The sequence below is a fragment of the Mobula birostris genome, chromosome 14 (assembly GCF_030028105.1).
Source record: "Mobula birostris isolate sMobBir1 chromosome 14, sMobBir1.hap1, whole genome shotgun sequence".
Classification (NCBI taxonomy): domain Eukaryota; kingdom Metazoa; phylum Chordata; class Chondrichthyes; order Myliobatiformes; family Myliobatidae; genus Mobula; species Mobula birostris.
Window position 1 is genome coordinate 98733604 of NC_092383.1, and position 22127 is coordinate 98755730.

Genomic DNA, 22127 nt, shown 5'->3' on the forward strand with positions numbered 1-22127 from the left:
CCCCCCCCCACACACCCACACACACACACACACACTCACTGAGTCACACTGACCCCCCACACACACAGTCACTGAGTCACTCTGACCCCCCTCCACACACACAGAGTCACTGAGTCACACTGACCCCCCCACACACACGCAGTCTCTGAGTCACACTGACCCCCCCACACACACACAGTCACTGAGTCACACTGTACCCCCCCCACACACAGACACTGAGTCACACTGACACACCCCACACACACAGTCACTGAGTCACACTGACCCCCCCCACACACAGTCTCTGAGTCACACTGACCCCCCGACACACACAGTCACTGAGTCACCCTGACCCCCACACACACCACTGAGTCACACTACACCCCCACACACACAGTCACTAAGTCACTCTGACCCCCCCAAACACACACAGTCACTGAGTCACACTGACCCCCCCACACACACACAGTCACTGAGTCACACTGACCCCCCCACACACACACTCACTGAGTCACATTGAACCCCCGACACACACAGTCACTAAGTCACACTGACCCCCCCTCCACACACACACAGTCACTGAGACACACTGACCCCCCCACACACACAGTCACTGAGACACACTGACCGCCCCCCCACACACACAGTCACTGAGTCACACTGACCCCACACACACACACACAGTCACCGAGTCACACTGACCCCCTGACACACACAGTCACTGAGTCTCACTGACCCCCACACACACAGTCACTGAGTTACACTGACCCGCCCAACACACACAGTCACTGAGCCACACTGACCCCCACACAGACAGTCACTGAGTCACACTGACCCGCCCAACACACACAGAATCACTTAGTCACACTGACCCCCCCACACACAGAGTCACAGTGACCCCCCCACACACAGTCACTGAGTCTCACTGACCCCCACACACACAGTCACTGAGTTACACTGACACACCCCACACACACAGTCACTAAGTCACTGAGTGACAGTGACGCCCTCCACACACAGTCACTGAGTCACACTGACCCCCACACACACCGTCACTGAGTCACACTGACCCGCCCCACACACACAGAGTCACTGAGCCACACTGACCCCCACACAGTCACTGAGTCACACTGACCCGCCTCACACACACGGTCACTAAGTCACACTACCACCCCCCCCCCCCACACACACACACACACACACACACACACACACACACACACACATAAAGTCATTGAGTCACACTGACCCCCCACACACACATTGAGTCACACTGACCCCCCTCCACACACACAGAGTCACTGAGCCACACTGAGCCACACTGACCCCCCCACACACACAGTCACTGAGTCACACTGACCCCCCCACACACAGTCAATAAGTCACACTGCCCCCCCCACACACACAGTCACTGAGTCACACAGACCCCCCCACACACACAGAATCGCTTAGTCACACTGAACCCCCTACACACAAAATCACAGTGACCCCCCCACACACAGTCACTGAGTTACATTGACCCCCCTCCACACTCACACACTTACTGAGTCACACTCACCCCCCGACATACACAGTCACTGAGTCACACTGCCCCCCCGAGACACTGTCACTGAGTCACACTGACACCCCGACACACACAGTCACTGAGACACACTGACCCCCGACACACACACAGTCACTGAGTCACACTGACCCCCCCACCCACAGTCACAGAGTCACACTGAACCCACCACACACACAGTCACTGAGTCACACTGACGCCCACACACACACACAGTCACTGTGTCACACTGACCCCCCCCACTCACACAGTCACTGAGTCACACTGACCCCCCCCACACACACAGTCACTGAGTCACACTGACCCCCCCCAAGCACACAGACACTGAGTCACACTGACACCCCCCACACACACAGTCACTGAGTCACACTGACCCCCCCACACACACACAGTCTCTGAGTCACACTGACCCCCCGACACACACAGTCACTGAGTCACACTGACCCCACACACACTCACTGAGTCACTCTGAACCCCGACACATACACACACATTCACTGAGTGACAGTGACCCCCACACACAGTCACTGAGTCACACTGACCCCCCACACACACAGTCACTGAGTCACTCTGACCCCCCTCCACACACACAGAGTCACTGAGTCACACTGACCCCCCCACACACACGCAGTCTCTGAGTCACACTGACCCCCCCACACACACACAGTCACTGAGTCACACTGTACCCCCCCCACACACAGACACTGAGTCACACTGACACACCCCACACACACAGTCACTGAGTCACACTGACCCCCCCCCACACACAGTCTCTGAGTCACACTGACCCCCCGACACACACAGTCACTGAGTCACCCTGACCCCCACACACACCACTGAGTCACACTACACCCCCACACACACAGTCACTAAGTCACTCTGACCCCCCCAAACACACACAGTCACTGAGTCACACTGACCCCCCCACACACACACAGTCACTGAGTCACACTGACCCCCCCACACACACACTCACTGAGTCACATTGAACCCCCGACACACACAGTCACTAAGTCACACTGACCCCCCCTCCACACACACACAGTCACTGAGACACACTGACCCCCCCACACACACAGTCACTGAGACACACTGACCGCCCCCCCACACACACAGTCACTGAGTCACACTGACCCCACACACACACACACACAGTCACCGAGTCACACTGACCCCCCGACACACACAGTCACGGAGTCACACTGACCCCCCACACATACTGTCACTGAGACACACTGATCCCACACACACAGTCACTGAGTCTCACTGACCCCCACACACACAGTCACTGAGTTACACTGACCCGCCCAACACACACAGAGTCACTGAGCCACACTGACCCCCACACAGACAGTCACTGAGTCACACTGACCCGCCCAACACACACAGAATCACTTAGTCACACTGACCCCCCCACAAACAAAGTCACAGTGACCCCCCCACACACAGTCACTGAGTCTCACTGACCCCCACACACACAGTCACTGAGTTACACTGACACACCCCACACACACAGTCACTAAGTCACTGAGTGACAGTGACGCCCTCCACACACAGTCACTGAGTCACACTGACCCCCACACACACCGTCACTGAGTCACACTGACCCGCCCCACACACACAGAGTCACTGAGCCACACTGACCCCCACACAGTCACTGAGTCACACTGACCCCCCCACACACACACAGTCACTGAGTCACACTGACCCCCACACACACACACTCACTGAGTCACATTGAACCCCCGACACACACAGTCACTAAGTCACACTGACCCCCCCTCCACACACACAGTCACTGAGTCACACTGACCTCACACACACACACACAGTCACCGAGTCACACTGACCCCCCGACACACACAGTCACGGAGTCACACTGACCCCCCACACATACTGTCACTGAGTCACACTGACACGCCCAACACACACAGAGTCACTGAGCCACACTGACCCCCACACAGACAGTCACTGAGTCACACTGACCCGCCCAACACACACAGAATCACTTAGTCACACTGACCCCCTCACACACAAAGTCACAGTGACCCCCCCACACACAGTCACTGAGTCTCACTGACTCCCACACACACAGTCACTGAGTCTCACTGACCCCCACACACACAGTCACTGAGTCACACTGACCCGCCCAACACACACAGAGTCACTGAGCCACACTGACCCCCACACAGACAGTCACTGAGTCACACTGACCCGCCCCACACACACGGTCACTAAGTCACACTACCCCCCCCCACACACACACACACACACACTCACTGAGTCACACTGACCCCCCACACACACAGTCACTGAGTCACACTGACCCCCCTCCACACACAGAGTCACTGAGCCACACTGACCCCCCGACACACACACAGTCACTGAGTCACACTGACCCACACACACACAGTCACTAAGTCACACTAACCCCCCCACACACACACATAGTCACTGAGTCACACTGACCCCCCCACACACACAGTCACTGAGTCACACTGACCCCCCCACACACACAGAATCACTTAGTCACACTGACCCCCCCACACACAAAGTCACAGTGACCCCCCCCACACACAGTCACTGAGTCTCACTGACCCCCACACACACAGTCACTGAGTTACACTGACCCCCCCAAACACACAGTCACTGAGTCACACTGACCCCCCCCACACACAGTCACTGAGTCACACTGACCCCCACACAGACAGTCACTGAGTCACACTGACCCGCCCCACACACACGGTCACTAATTCACACTACCCCCTCCCCCCCCCACACACCCACACACACACACACACACTCACTGAGTCACACTGACCCCCCACACACACAGTCACTGAGTCACTCTGACCCCCCTCCACACACACAGAGTCACTGAGTCACACTGACCCCCCCACACACACGCAGTCTCTGAGTCACACTGACCCCCCCACACACACACAGTCACTGAGTCACACTGTACCCCCCCCACACACAGACACTGAGTCACACTGACACACCCCACACACACAGTCACTGAGTCACACTGACCCCCCCCACACACAGTCTCTGAGTCACACTGACCCCCCGACACACACAGTCACTGAGTCACCCTGACCCCCACACACACCACTGAGTCACACTACACCCCCACACACACAGTCACTAAGTCACTCTGACCCCCCCAAACACACACAGTCACTGAGTCACACTGACCCCCCCACACACACACAGTCACTGAGTCACACTGACCCCCCCACACACACACTCACTGAGTCACATTGAACCCCCGACACACACAGTCACTAAGTCACACTGACCCCCCCTCCACACACACACAGTCACTGAGACACACTGACCCCCCCACACACACAGTCACTGAGACACACTGACCGCCCCCCCACACACACAGTCACTGAGTCACACTGACCCCACACACACACACACAGTCACCGAGTCACACTGACCCCCTGACACACACAGTCACGGAGTCACACTGACCCCCCACACATACTGTCACTGAGACACACTGATCCCACACACACAGTCACTGAGTCTCACTGACCCCCACACACACAGTCACTGAGTTACACTGACCCGCCCAACACACACAGAGTCACTGAGCCACACTGACCCCCACACAGACAGTCACTGAGTCACACTGACCCGCCCAACACACACAGAATCACTTAGTCACACTGACCCCCCCACACACAAAGTCACAGTGACCCCCCCACACACAGTCACTGAGTCTCACTGACCCCCACACACACAGTCACTGAGTTACACTGACACACCCCACACACACAGTCACTAAGTCACTGAGTGACAGTGACGCCCTCCACACACAGTCACTGAGTCACACTGACCCCCACACACACCGTCACTGAGTCACACTGACCCGCCCCACACACACAGAGTCACTGAGCCACACTGACCCCCACACAGTCACTGAGTCACACTGACCCGCCTCACACACACGGTCACTAAGTCACACTACCACCCCCCCCCCCACACACACACACACACACACACACACACACACACACACACATAAAGTCATTGAGTCACACTGACCCCCCACACACACATTGAGTCACACTGACCCCCCTCCACACACACAGAGTCACTGAGCCACACTGAGCCACACTGACCCCCCCACACACACAGTCACTGAGTCACACTGACCGCCCCACACACAGTCAATAAGTCACACTGCCCCCCCCACACACACAGTCACTGAGTCACACAGACCCCCCCACACACACAGAATCGCTTAGTCACACTGAACCCCCTACACACAAAATCACAGTGACCCCCCCACACACAGTCACTGAGTTACATTGACCCCCCTCCACACTCACACACTTACTGAGTCACACTCACCCCCCGACATACACAGTCACTGAGTCACACTGCCCCCCCGAGACACTGTCACTGAGTCACACTGACACCCCGACACACACAGTCACTGAGACACACTGACCCCCGACACACACACAGTCACTGAGTCACACTGACCCCCCCACCCACAGTCACAGAGTCACACTGAACCCACCACACACACAGTCACTGAGTCACACTGACGCCCACACACACACACAGTCACTGTGTCACACTGACCCCCCCCACTCACACAGTCACTGAGTCACACTGACCCCCCCCACACACACAGTCACTGAGTCACACTGACCCCCCCCAAGCACACAGACACTGAGTCACACTGACACCCCCCACACACACAGTCACTGAGTCACACTGACCCCCCCACACACACACAGTCTCTGAGTCACACTGACCCCCCGACACACACAGTCACTGAGTCACACTGACCCCACACACACTCACTGAGTCACTCTGAACCCCGACACATACACACACATTCACTGAGTGACAGTGACCCCCACACACAGTCACTGAGTCACACTGACCCCCCACACACACAGTCACTGAGTCACTCTGACCCCCCTCCACACACACAGAGTCACTGAGTCACACTGACCCCCCCACACACACGCAGTCTCTGAGTCACACTGACCCCCGCACACACACACAGTCACTGAGTCACACTGTACCCCCCCCACACACAGACACTGAGTCACACTGACACACCCCACACACACAGTCACTGAGTCACACTGACCCCCCCCACACACAGTCTCTGAGTCACACTGACCCCCCGACACACACAGTCACTGAGTCACCCTGACCCCCACACACACCACTGAGTCACACTACACCCCCACACACACAGTCACTAAGTCACTCTGACCCCCCCAAACACACACAGTCACTGAGTCACACTGACCCCCCCACACACACACAGTCACTGAGTCACACTGACCCCCCCACACACACACTCACTGAGTCACATTGAACCCCCGACACACACAGTCACTAAGTCACACTGACCCCCCCTCCACACACACACAGTCACTGAGACACACTGACCCCCCCACACACACAGTCACTGAGACACACTGACCGCCCCCCCACACACACAGTCACTGAGTCACACTGACCCCACACACACACACACAGTCACCGAGTCACACTGACCCCCCGACACACACAGTCACGGAGTCACACTGACCCCCCACACATACTGTCACTGAGACACACTGATCCCACACACACAGTCACTGAGTCTCACTGACCCCCACACACACAGTCACTGAGTTACACTGACCCGCCCAACACACACAGTCACTGAGCCACACTGACCCCCACACAGACAGTCACTGAGTCACACTGACCCGCCCAACACACACAGAATCACTTAGTCACACTGACCCCCCCACACACAAAGTCACAGTGACCCCCCCACACACAGTCACTGAGTCTCACTGACCCCCACACACACAGTCACTGAGTTACACTGACACACCCCACACACAGTCACTAAGTCACTGAGTGACAGTGACGCCCTCCACACACAGTCACTGAGTCACACTGACCCCCACACACACCGTCACTGAGTCACACTGACCCGCCCCACACACACAGAGTCACTGAGCCACACTGACCCCCACACAGTCACTGAGTCACACTGACCCGCCTCACACACACGGTCACTAAGTCACACTACCACCCCCCCCCCCACACACACACACACACACACACACACACACACACACATAAAGTCATTGAGTCACACTGACCCCCCACACACACATTGAGTCACACTGACCCCCCTCCACACACACAGAGTCACTGAGCCACACTGACCCCCCCACACACACAGTCACTGAGTCACACTGACCCCCCCACACACAGTCAATAAGTCACACTGCCCCCCCACACACACAGTCACTGAGTCACACAGACCCCCCCACACACACAGAATCGCTTAGTCACACTGAACCCCCTACACACAAAATCACAGTGACCCCCCCACACACAGTCACTGAGTTACATTGACCCCCCTCCACACTCACACACTTACTGAGTCACACTCACCCCCCGACATACACAGTCACTGAGTCACACTGCCCCCCCGAGACACTGTCACTGAGTCACACTGACACCCCGACACACACAGTCACTGAGACACACTGACCCCCGACACACACACAGTCACTGAGTCACACTGACCCCCCCACCCACAGTCACAGAGTCACACTGAACCCACCACACACACAGTCACTGAGTCACACTGACGCCCACACACACACACAGTCACTGTGTCACACTGACCCCCCCCACTCACACAGTCACTGAGTCACACTGACCCCCCCCACACACACAGTCACTGAGTCACACTGACCCCCCCCCCAAGCACACAGACACTGAGTCACACTGACACCCCCCACACACACAGTCTCTGAGTCACACTGACCCCCCGACACACACACAGTCACTGAGTCACACTGACCCCACACACACTCACTGAGTCACTCTGAACCCTGACACATACACACACATTCACTGAGTGACAGTGACCCCCACACACAGTCACTGAGTCACACTGACTCCCTGACACACACAGTCACGGAGTCACACTGAATCCCCACACACACAGTCACTGAGACACACTCACCCCACACACACAGTCACTGAGTCACACAAACCCACCCCCCCCCCATACGCACAAACACACACACGGTCACTGAGTCACACTGACCCCCCACCACACACACAGATTCACAAAGTCACACTGACCCCCACACACACAGTCAATGAGTCAACTAACCCCCCCCAGACACAGTCACTAAGTCACACTGACCCCCCCACACACACACAGTCACTGAGTCACATTGACCCCCTAACACACAGTCACTAAGTCACACTGACCCCCCCCACACACACAGTCAATGAGTCACACTGACCCCCCCCCACACACACAGTGAGTCACACTGACCCCCCACACACAGTCACTGTGTCACACTGACCACCCCCACACACACAGTCACTGAGTCACACTGACACCCCCACACACACCACTGAGTCACACTGACACCCCCACACACACAGTCACTAAGTCACACTGACCCCCCCACACACACACATAGTCACTGAGTCACACTGACCCCCTCCACACAGACACAGTCACTGAGTCACACTGACCCCCCCACACACATACAGTCACTGAGTCACATTGACCCCCTGACACACAGTCACTAAGTCACACTGACCCCCCCCCCACACACACACACACACACACACAGTCACTGAGTCACATTGACCCCCTGACACACAGTCACTAAGTCACACTGACCCCCCCACACACACAGTCAATGAGTCACACTGTCCCTCCCCCACACACAGTGAGTCACACTGACCCCCCACACACAGTCACTGTGTCACACTGACCATCCCCACACACACAGTCACTGAGTCACACTGACACCCCCACACACACCACTGAGTCACACTGACCCCCCCACCCACAGTCACAGAGTCACACTGAACCCACCACACACACAGTCACTGAGTCACACTGACGCCCACACACACACACAGTCACTGTGTCACACTGACCCCCCCCACTCACATAGTCACTGAGTCACACTGACCCCCCCACACACACAGTCACTGAGTCACACTGACCCCCCCAAACACACAGACACTGAGTCACACTGACCCCCCCCACACACACACAGTCTCTGAGTCACACTGACCCCCCGACACACACACAGTCACTGAGTCACACTGACCCCACACACACTCACTGAGTCACTCTGAACCCCGACACACACATACACATTCACTGAGTGAGAGTGACCGCCACACACAGTCACTGAGTCACACTGACTCCCTGACACACACAGTCACTGAGTCACACTGAGCCCCCCCCCACACACACACAGTCACCGAGACTCTTTGACCCCCCGACACACGCAGTCACGGAGTCACACTGAATCCCCACACACACAGTCACTGAGACACACTCACCCCACACACACAGTCACTGAGTCACACAACCCCCACCCCATACACACAAACACACACACGGTCACTGAGTCACACTGAACCCCCCCACACACACAGATTCACTGAGTCACACTGACCCCCACACACACAGTCAATGAGTCAACTGACCCCCCCAGACACAGTCACTAAGTCACACTGACACCCCCACACACACCACTGAGTCACACTGACACCCCCACACACACAGTCACTAAGTCACACTGACCCCCCCACACACACACAGATTCACTGAGTCACACTGACCCCCACACACACAGTCAATGAGTCAACTGACCCCCCCAGACACAGTCACTAAGTCACACTGACACCCCCACACACACCACTGAGTCACACTGACACCCCCACACACACAGTCACTAAGTCACACTAACCCCCCCACACACACACATAGTCACTGAGTCACACTGTCCCCCTCCACACAGACACAGTCACTGAGTCACACTGACCCCCCCACACACATACAGTCACTGAGTCACATTGACCCCCTGACACACAGTCACTAAGTCACACTGACCCCCCCCACACACACACAGTCAATGAGTCACACTGACCCCACACACACATACAGTCACTGAGTCACACTGACCCCCCACACTCACACAGTCACTGAGTCACACTGACCACCCGACACACACAGTCACGGTGTCACACTGAACCCCACACATACTGTCACTGAGACACACTGACCCCACACACACAGTCACTGAGTCACACTGACCCCCCCACACACACACACTCACTGAGTCACACTGACCCCCCCGACACACACAGTCAATAAGTCACACTGCCCCCCCACACACATAGTCACTGAGTCACACTGACCCCCCCCACACACACTCAGTCAATAAGTCACACTGACCCCCCACACACAAAGTCACAGTGACCCCCCCGCACACAGTCACTGAGTAACAGTGACCCCCCCCACACGCACCGAGTCAGTGAGTGACACTGACCCCCCCACACACAGTCACTGAGTCACACTGACCCCCCCCCACACACACACTCACTGAGTCACCCTGACCCCCACACACACCACTGAGTCACACTGACACCCCCACGCACACAGTCACTAAGTCACACTGGCCCCCCCACACACACACACAGTCACTGAGTCACTCTGACCCCCCCCCACACACACACAGTCACTGAGTCACACTGACCCCCCCACACACACAGTCACTGAGTCACACTGACCCCACACACTCACTGAGTCACACTGACCCCCCGACACACACAGTCACGGAGTCACACTGACCCCCCACACACACAGTCACTGAGTCACACTGACCTGCCCCACACACACAGTCACTGAGTCACACTGACCCCCCGACACACACACGGTCACTAAGTCACACTATCCCGCCCCCCCCACACACACACACACACACACAAAGTCATTGAGTCATACTGACCCACACACACACACAGTCACTGAGTCACACTGACCCCCCCCACATACAGAATCACTTAGTCACACTGACCCCCCCACACACAAAGTCACAGTGACCCTCCCACACACAGTCACTGAGTAACAGTGACCCCCCCCACACACACCGAGTCAGTGAGTGACACTGACCCCCCCACACACAGTCACTGAGTCACACTGACCCCCCTCCACACTCACACACTTACTGAGTCACACTGACACCCCGACACACACAGTCACTGAGTCACACTGACCCCCCCCACACACACAGTCACTGAGTCACACTGACCCCCACACACAGTCACTGAGTCGCACTGACCCCCCCACAAACACACAGTCACTGAGTCACACTGACCCCCCCCACACAGTCACTGAGTCACACTGACCCCCACACACACACACAGTCACTAAGTCACACTGACCCCCCCTCCACACACACACAGTCACTGAGACACACTGACCCCCCCACACACACAGTCACTGAGACACACTGACCGCCCCCCCACACACACAGTCACTGAGTCACACTGACACCCCCCCACACACACACACTAACACACACAGTCACTGAGTCACACTGACACCACAGAGTCACTGAGTCACACTGACCTCCCCCACACACACAGTCACTGAGTCACACTGACCCCCCCACACACACAGTCACTGAGACACACTGACCCCCCCCACACACACAGTCACTGAGTTACATTGACCCCCCGACACACAGTCACTAAGTCACACTGACCCCCCCCCACACACACACAGTCACTGAGTCACACGGACCCCCACACACACCACTGAGTCACACTGACACCCCCACACACACAGTCACTAAGTCACACTGACCCCCCACACACACAGTCACTGAGACACACTGACCCCCCCACACACACACAGACACTGAGTCACACTCATCCCCCACACACAGTCACTGAGTCACACTGACCTCCCCTACACACACAGTCACTGAGACACACTGCCCCCCTCACACACAGTCACAGAGTCACACTGAACCCCCACACACACAGTCACTGAGTAACACTGACCCCCCCACACACACACTCACTGAGTCACTCTGACCCCCACACACAGTCACTGAGTCACACTGACCCCCCCTCACAAACACAGTCACTGAGTCACTCTGACCCCCCTCCACACACACAGAGTCATTGAGTCACACTGACCCCCCCACACACACGCAGTCTCTGAGTCACACTGACCCCCGCACACACACACAGTCACTGAGTCACACTGTACCCCCCCCACACACAGACACTGAGTCACACTGACACACCCCACACACACAGTCACTGAGTCACACTGACCCCCCCCACACACAGTCTCTGAGTCACACTGACCCCCCGACACACACAGTCACTGAGTCACCCTGACCCCCACACACACCACTGAGTCACACTACACCCCCACACACACAGTCACTAAGTCACTCTGACCCCCCCAAACACACACAGTCACTGAGTCACACTGACCCCCCCACACACACACAGTCACTGAGTCACACTGACCCCCCCACACACACACTCACTGAGTCACATTGAACCCCCGACACACACAGTCACTAAGTCACACTGACCCCCCCTCCACACACACACAGTCACTGAGACACACTGACCCCCCCACACACACAGTCACTGAGACACACTGACCGCCCCCCCACACACACAGTCACTGAGTCACACTGACCCCACACACACACACACAGTCACCGAGTCACACTGACCCCCCGACACACACAGTCACGGAGTCACACTGACCCCCCACACATACTGTCACTGAGACACACTGATCCCACACACACAGTCACTGAGTCTCACTGACCCCCACACACACAGTCACTGAGTTACACTGACCCGCCCAACACACACAGAGTCACTGAGCCACACTGACCCCCACACAGACAGTCACTGAGTCACACTGACCCGCCCAACACACACAGAATCACTTAGTCACACTGACCCCCCCACACACAAAGTCACAGTGACCCCCCCACACACAGTCACTGAGTCTCACTGACCCCCACACACACAGTCACTGAGTTACACTGACACACCCCACACACAGTCACTAAGTCACTGAGTGACAGTGACGCCCTCCACACACAGTCACTGAGTCACACTGACCCCCACACACACCGTCACTGAGTCACACTGACCCGCCCCACACACACAGAGTCACTGAGCCACACTGACCCCCACACAGTCACTGAGTCACACTGACCCGCCTCACACACACTGTCACTAAGTCACACTACCACCCCCCCCCCACACACACACACACACACACACACACACACATATAAAGTCATTGAGTCACACTGACCCCCCACACACACATTGAGTCACACTGACCCCCCTCCACACACACAGAGTCACTGAGCCACACTGACCCCCCCACACACACAGTCACTGAGTCACACTGACCCCCCCCACACACAGTCAATAAGTCACACTGCCCCCCCCACACACACAGTCACTGAGTCACACAGACCCCCCCACACACACAGAATCGCTTAGTCACACTGAACCCCCTACACACAAAATCACAGTGACCCCCCCACACACAGTCACTGAGTTACATTGACCCCCCTCCACACTCACACACTTACTGAGTCACACTCACCCCCCGACATACACAGTCACTGAGTCACACTGCCCCCCCGAGACACTGTCACTGAGTCACACTGACACCCCGACACACACAGTCACTGAGACACACTGACCCCCGACACACACACAGTCACTGAGTCACACTGACCCCCCCACCCACAGTCACAGAGTCACACTGAACCCACCACACACACAGTCACTGAGTCACACTGACGCCCACACACACACACAGTCACTGTGTCACACTGACCCCCCCCACTCACACAGTCACTGAGTCACACTGACCCCCCCCACACACACAGTCACTGAGTCACACTGACCCCCCCCAAGCACACAGACACTGAGTCACACTGACACCCCCCACACACACAGTCACTGAGTCACACTGACCCCCCCACACACACACAGTCTCTGAGTCACACTGACCCCCCGACACACACACAGTCACTGAGTCACACTGACCCCACACACACTCACTGAGTCACTCTGAACCCTGACACATACACACACATTCACTGAGTGACAGTGACCCCCACACACAGTCACTGAGTCACACTGACTCCCTGACACACACAGTCACGGAGTCACACTGAATCCCCACACACACAGTCACTGAGACACACTCACCCCACACACACAGTCACTGAGTCACACAAACCCACCCCCCCCCCATACGCACAAACACACACACGGTCACTGAGTCACACTGACCCCCCACCACACACACAGATTCACAAAGTCACACTGACCCCCACACACACAGTCAATGAGTCAACTAACCCCCCCCAGACACAGTCACTAAGTCACACTGACCCCCCCACACACACACAGTCACTGAGTCACATTGACCCCCTAACACACAGTCACTAAGTCACACTGACCCCCCCCACACACACAGTCAATGAGTCACACTGACCCCCCCCCACACACACAGTGAGTCACACTGACCCCCCACACACAGTCACTGTGTCACACTGACCACCCCCACACACACAGTCACTGAGTCACACTGACACCCCCACACACACAGTCACTAAGTCACACTGACCCCCCCACACACACACATAGTCACTGAGTCACACTGACCCCCTCCACACAGACACAGTCACTGAGTCACACTGACCCCCCCACACACATACAGTCACTGAGTCACATTGACCCCCTGACACACAGTCACTAAGTCACACTGACCCCCCCCCCCACACACACACACACACACACACAGTCACTGAGTCACATTGACCCCCTGACACACAGTCACTAAGTCACACTGACCCCCCCACACACACAGTCAATGTCACACTGTCCCTCCCCCACACACAGTGAGTCACACTGACCCCCCACACACAGTCACTGTGTCACACTGACCATCCCCACACACACAGTCACTGAGTCACACTGACACCCCCACACACACCACTGAGTCACACTGACCCCCCCACCCACAGTCACAGAGTCACACTGAACCCACCACACACACAGTCACTGAGTCACACTGACGCCCACACACACACACAGTCACTGTGTCACACTGACCCCCCCCACTCACATAGTCACTGAGTCACACTGACCCCCCCACACACACAGTCACTGAGTCACACTGACCCCCCCCAAACACACAGACACTGAGTCACACTGACCCCCCCCACACACACACAGTCTCTGAGTCACACTGACCCCCCGACACACACACAGTCACTGAGTCACACTGACCCCACACACACTCACTGAGTCACTCTGAACCCCGACACACACATACACATTCACTGAGTGAGAGTGACCGCCACACACAGTCACTGAGTCACACTGACTCCCTGACACACACAGTCACTGAGTCACACTGAGCCCCCCCCCACACACACACAGTCACCGAGACTCTTTGACCCCCCGACACACGCAGTCACGGAGTCACACTGAATCCCCACACACACAGTCACTGAGACACACTCACCCCACACACACAGTCACTGAGTCACACAACCCCCACCCCATACACACAAACACACACACGGTCACTGAGTCACACTGAACCCCCCCACACACACAGATTCACTGAGTCACACTGACCCCCACACACACAGTCAATGAGTCAACTGACCCCCCCAGACACAGTCACTAAGTCACACTGACACCCCCACACACACCACTGAGTCACACTGACACCCCCACACACACAGTCACTAAGTCACACTGACCCCCCCACACACACACAGATTCACTGAGTCACACTGACCCCCACACACACAGTCAATGAGTCAACTGACCCCCCCAGACACAGTCACTAAGTCACACTGACACCCCCACACACACCACTGAGTCACACTGACACCCCCACACACACAGTCACTAAGTCACACTAACCCCCCCACACACACACATAGTCACTGAGTCACACTGTCCCCCTCCACACAGACACAGTCACTGAGTCACACTGACCCCCCCACACACATACAGTCACTGAGTCACATTGACCCCCTGACACACAGTCACTAAGTCACACTGACCCCCCCCACACACACAGAGTCAATGAGTCACACTGACCCCACACACACATACAGTCACTGAGTCACACTGACCCCCCACACTCACACAGTCACTGAGTCACACTGACCACCCGACACACACAGTCACGGTGTCACACTGAACCCCACACATACTGTCACTGAGACACACTGACCCCACACACACAGTCACTGAGTCACACTGACCCCCCCACACACACACACTCACTGAGTCACACTGACCCCCCGACACACACAGTCAATAAGTCACACTGCCCCCCCACACACATAGTCACTGAGTCACACTGACCCCCCCCACACACACTCAGTCAATAAGTCACACTGACCCCCCACACACAAAGTCACAGTGACCCCCCCGCACACAGTCACTGAGTAACAGTGACCCCCCCCACACGCACCGAGTCAGTGAGTGACACTGACCCCCCCACACACAGTCACTGAGTCACACTGACCCCCCCCACACACACACTCACTGAGTCATCCTGACCCCCACACACACCACTGAGTCACACTGACACCCCCACGCACACAGTCACTAAGTCACACTGGCCCCCCCACACACACACACAGTCACTGAGTCACTCTGACCCCCCCCCACACACACACAGTCACTGAGTCACACTGACCCCCCCACACACACAGTCACTGAGTCACACTGACCCCACACACTCACTGAGTCACACTGACCCCCCGACACACACAGTCACGGAGTCACACTGACCCCCCACACACACAGTCACTGAGTCACACTGACCTGCCCCACACACACAGTCACTGAGTCACACTGACCCCCCGACACACACACGGTCACTAAGTCACACTATCCCGCCCCCCCCCCCCACACACACACACACACAAAGTCATTGAGTCATACTGACCCACACACACACACAGTCACTGAGTCACACTGACCCCCCCCACATACAGAATCACTTAGTCACACTGACCCCCCCACACACAAAGTCACAGTGACCCTCCCACACACAGTCATTGAGTAACAGTGACCCCCCCCACACACACCGAGTCAGTGAGTGACACTGACCCCCCCACACACAGTCACTGAGTCACACTGACCCCCCTCCACACTCACACACTTACTGAGTCACACTGACACCCCGACACACACAGTCACTGAGTCACACTGACCCCCCCCACACACACAGTCACTGAGTCACACTGACCCCCACACACAGTCACTGAGTCGCACTGACCCCCCCACAAACACACAGTCACTGAGTCACACTGACCCCCCCCACACAGTCACTGAGTCACACTGACCCCCACACACACACACAGTCACTAAGTCACACTGACCCCCCCTCCACACACACACAGTCACTGAGACACACTGACCCCCCCACACACACAGTCACTGAGACACACTGACCGCCCCCCCCACACACACAGTCACTGAGTCACACTGACACCCCCCCACACACACACACTAACACACACAGTCACTGAGTCACACTGACACCACAGAGTCACTGAGTCACACTGACCTCCCCCACACACACAGTCACTGAGTCACACTGACCCCCCCACACACACAGTCACTGAGACACACTGACCCCCCCCCACACACACAGTCACTGAGTTACATTGACCCCCCGACACACAGTCACTAAGTCACACTGACCCCCCCCCACACACACACAGTCACTGAGTCACACGGACCCCCACACACACCACTGAGTCACACTGACACCCCCACACACACAGTCACTAAGTCACACTGACCCCCCACACACACAGTCACTGAGACACACTGACCCCCCCACACACACACAGACACTGAGTCACACTCATCCCCCACACACAGTCACTGAGTCACACTGACCTCCCCTACACACACAGTCACTGAGACACACTGCCCCCCTCACACACAGTCACAGAGTCACACTGAACCCCCACACACACAGTCACTGAGTAACACTGACCCCCCCACACACACACTCACTGAGTCACTCTGACCCCCACACACAGTCACTGAGTCACACTGACCCCCCCTCACAAACACAGTCACTGAGTCACTCTGACCCCCCCTCCACACACACACAGTCACTGAGACACACTGACCCCCCCCACACACACACAGTCACTGAGTCACACTGACCCCCCCACACACACAGTCACTGAGTCACACTGACCCCTCCACACACAGTCACTGAGTCACACTGACCCCCCGACACACACACACAGTCACTGAGTCACACTGACCCCCCACACACACACAGTCTCTGAGTCACACTGACCCTCCCCCACACACACACACAGTCACTGAGTCACACTGACCCCCCGACACACACACAGTCACTGAGTCACACTGACCCCCCCCACACACACACACACACAGTCACTGCGTCGCATTGACCCCTCCCCTGCACACACAGTCACTGGGTCACACTGACCCCCCCCCCACACACAGTCACTGAGTCACACTGACCCCCCCCCACACAGTCACTGAGTCACACTGACCCCCCCCCCACACAGTCACCGAGTCACACTGACACCCCCACACAGTCACTGAGTCACACTGACCCCCCCACACACACAGTCACTGAGTCACACTGACCCCCCCCACACACACAGTCACTGAGTCACACTGACCCCCCGACACACACACAGTCACTGAGTCACACTGACACCCCCCACACACACAGTCACTGAGTCACACTGACCCCCCACACACCCTGTCAGCAGACCCAGTGACTTCACTGTCTCCTGTCGATGCTGCCTGTTCTGATGAGAATCTGCAGCATTCTGTGTTGCTCAGACTCTCTGATGTTTCACATATTTTTCATCTTTTTTGTTGCTTTTGCCTCTCCTTTTTCTCACACCGCTCCCCACTCACGGTCCCGCACATCCATCCCCACCCCTACTTCCATCCCTCTCTGCCCTCATTCTCCCATCCGATTCTCTCAACACCCCTGCTCCTTTACCCCTTCGTCTTCTGCTGCTGCACCTGCTCTACCTCCTCCCTTCGTCCCCACTAACCCCCACAAGATCTCCTCTGCCAGTCCAGCCACTGCTCTCCCCCACCCCTGCCCCCTCACCCCTCACCCTCACCACTGCTCGCGTCTCACCCCTCACCCTTCACCCCTGTCCCCCTCACCCCTGCCCCCCACCCACCTCACCCTTGCCACTGCTCCCGTCTCACCCCTCACCCCTCACCCTTCACCCTTTACCCCGTCCCCCTCACTCCTGCCCCCCACCACCTCACCCTCGCCACTGCTCCCGTCTCACCCCTCACCCTTCACCCCTGTGCCCCTCAGCTCTGCCTCCCTCAACCCTGTCCCCCTCACCCCTGCCCCCTCAGCCCTGTCCCCCTCATTCCTGCCCCCCTCACCCCTGTTCCCCCTCACCTCTCCCCCCTCGCCACTGCTCACTCTGTGTTTACTCTGTTCTCTTGCTCCTCTACAGTTTATCACTAATTCCCTCTCCGTCTCCCCACAGGATCTGGGAGAATTCTGCAATTCCACCTACGATTCTCATCCGCGCCAAGCTCCGAAGATGTAGTGATGATGCTGGTCTCCAGTGTTCAGGGGCAAGGGGGTGGGGAGGTTTGGCTGTGAGAGGGTGAGGGTGAGGGTGGGTGGGCTAACAGAGTCACCCAGTGATGTTCACAGTATGTTTACCTTGCCAATCCTTTGTCCATCTCTTGTCCCTGAGGTCATTTACCCCCTTTGTTTGGGGCAAGAACAGCAGGAGGTCACTCAGCCCCTCTATGTTTGGGTGTGATCAGGTTGTAGTGAAGGGGAACATGAGGACTGGTGATTCTGGGTGGGGTGTTTAAGATCTGCATGAGTTGGGTGAGGAACACTTTGAATCTCAGAACCAGGAGGTGAGCCACATGTGGTCGAACAGCTCAACGAACAACCTGCCACTGCCATTCTCAACTGTCTGTGGATTCAGCCTGTGCAATAAATTTGGCTGAAAAGTGGTCTGGGATCAATTTTCTCATGGCTTGAGTCCAGGCTGGGGGGTTGAATCAGATTCAAATAAAGGAAAAGGTTACGTGGCCTCACTCTAAATTCCAGTCACAGGCTGAACTATCACTAAACTCCAGGCCCAGGCTGTGTGGCCTACCTCTAAACTCCAGGCCCAGGCTGTATGGCCTTGCCCTCCAACACCAAGCCAGGATTTTGCAGTCTAACCCTGAACAGCCAGGCTGAGGGTTTCAGGCCTCATCCTGGGAGAAAGCCTCAGTCTCAGACAAGATTGTCCCAGTCACAGAGGGTCACTCTGACAGGGAGAAAACTTCAACCTCAGACGACACTGTCCCAGTCACAGACATCCCACCCTGCAAAAACTCATTTCAGGGAGGTAGCACACCAGCCCCCCCCCCCCACCCATCGACCTCCAAGGGTGTACATAATACTTTGCTCAGTGATTTTGTCTAATCTGTAAACCAAGTTGGGTATATGCAGCAAATGTGACATTAAAATGTGTACTTATATTATATTATCATGTTTATTCTATTACAATTTTAAGCAAGTCTACAGGGAGTTTGGCCTCGTCACGTTGAACATCAATAGAGTAGCTCCTTAGCAGCCAGCCAGCTCGTTTAAATAATGTTAGCTATGCTGTAATGACACCTGTTAAACTCACCTCAACATGTCTTTTAAATTTTAACCCACCATGGGCAATAGAAAAGTCACTGTTGCAAACAGTGCAGCGAGCAACACTGTCATTATTTTTGAGGCCGACTGTAAAGCCCGCCCACAGAGAAAACTGATAGGTCTACCTAGCAGGGGTCCCCAACATTTTTTGCACCGCAGACCAGTTTAATATTGACAATATTCTTGCGGACCGGCCGTCCGGGGGGGTGGGGGGTGTATTCATCACGACTGGAATATAGGTGATAAGTCAATAGCATCATAGCATTTTAAGTAACGTTTTTCCCTGTATGAACATATAAAATCATTTTAAGTAACATATTTTCCCCGTATGAACATATAAAATCATTGCAACGCTCCAATATCGCTGAATCAGTGCGAGCCCTGGGCTTGTTCCTCTGCAACAAGACGGTCCTATCGAGGGGTGATGGGAGTCAGTGATACTCGAAGGGAGTTCCTTATGTCCAGTCTATTCCGCAATTTAGTTTTCGTTGCATCCATTGCAGAATACACCGCTTCACAGAGATATGATGTTGGAAATGGAAGCAACGTTTTCAGTACTTCTGTGGCTATCTCTGGCTATTCAGCCTTGACTTTGATCCAGAATGCCGGCAGAGATGTTATGTCAAACAAACTTCTCAGCCCACCGTCATTTACAAGCTCGAGGAGTTGATCTTTTTCCCGCGCTGAGATGATGACGCATGCGTAATGACCTCGCGTGCGTTCGAGCTCAACAGTGCGTGACGGAATGAGGAAAGGTGCAAATGACTCATATTGTTTCATATCGCCAAATCATATTGTTTCCTCGCGGCCTGGTGGTTGGGGACCACTCTTAGCACGAAGAGAGACCAATCCGGATGCTCGCCCTCCCTCTCCCGCTCAAAAAAATCGAATTCCGGGATATTGTATATAATTTCCGGGCGTCAGGGAGCAGCTATCGATATGCGGGAGACTCCCGGATCTACCAGGAGAGGTGGA

General features: G+C 56.0%; 1 protein-coding gene across 1 annotated transcript in view; it reads left to right on the top strand.

The window, feature by feature from the left end:
• Positions 1-20979, top strand: part of LOC140209585 (uncharacterized) — a 103218-nt gene extending 82239 nt beyond the window's left edge. Inside the window, exon 6 of the mRNA XM_072277858.1 lies at positions 19987-20979. Coding sequence (XP_072133959.1) covers positions 19987-20049 — 63 coding nt within the window. The 3' untranslated portion in view covers positions 20050-20979. The remainder of the gene's footprint in view (positions 1-19986) is intronic.
• The last annotated feature ends 1148 nt before the right edge of the window (positions 20980-22127 follow it).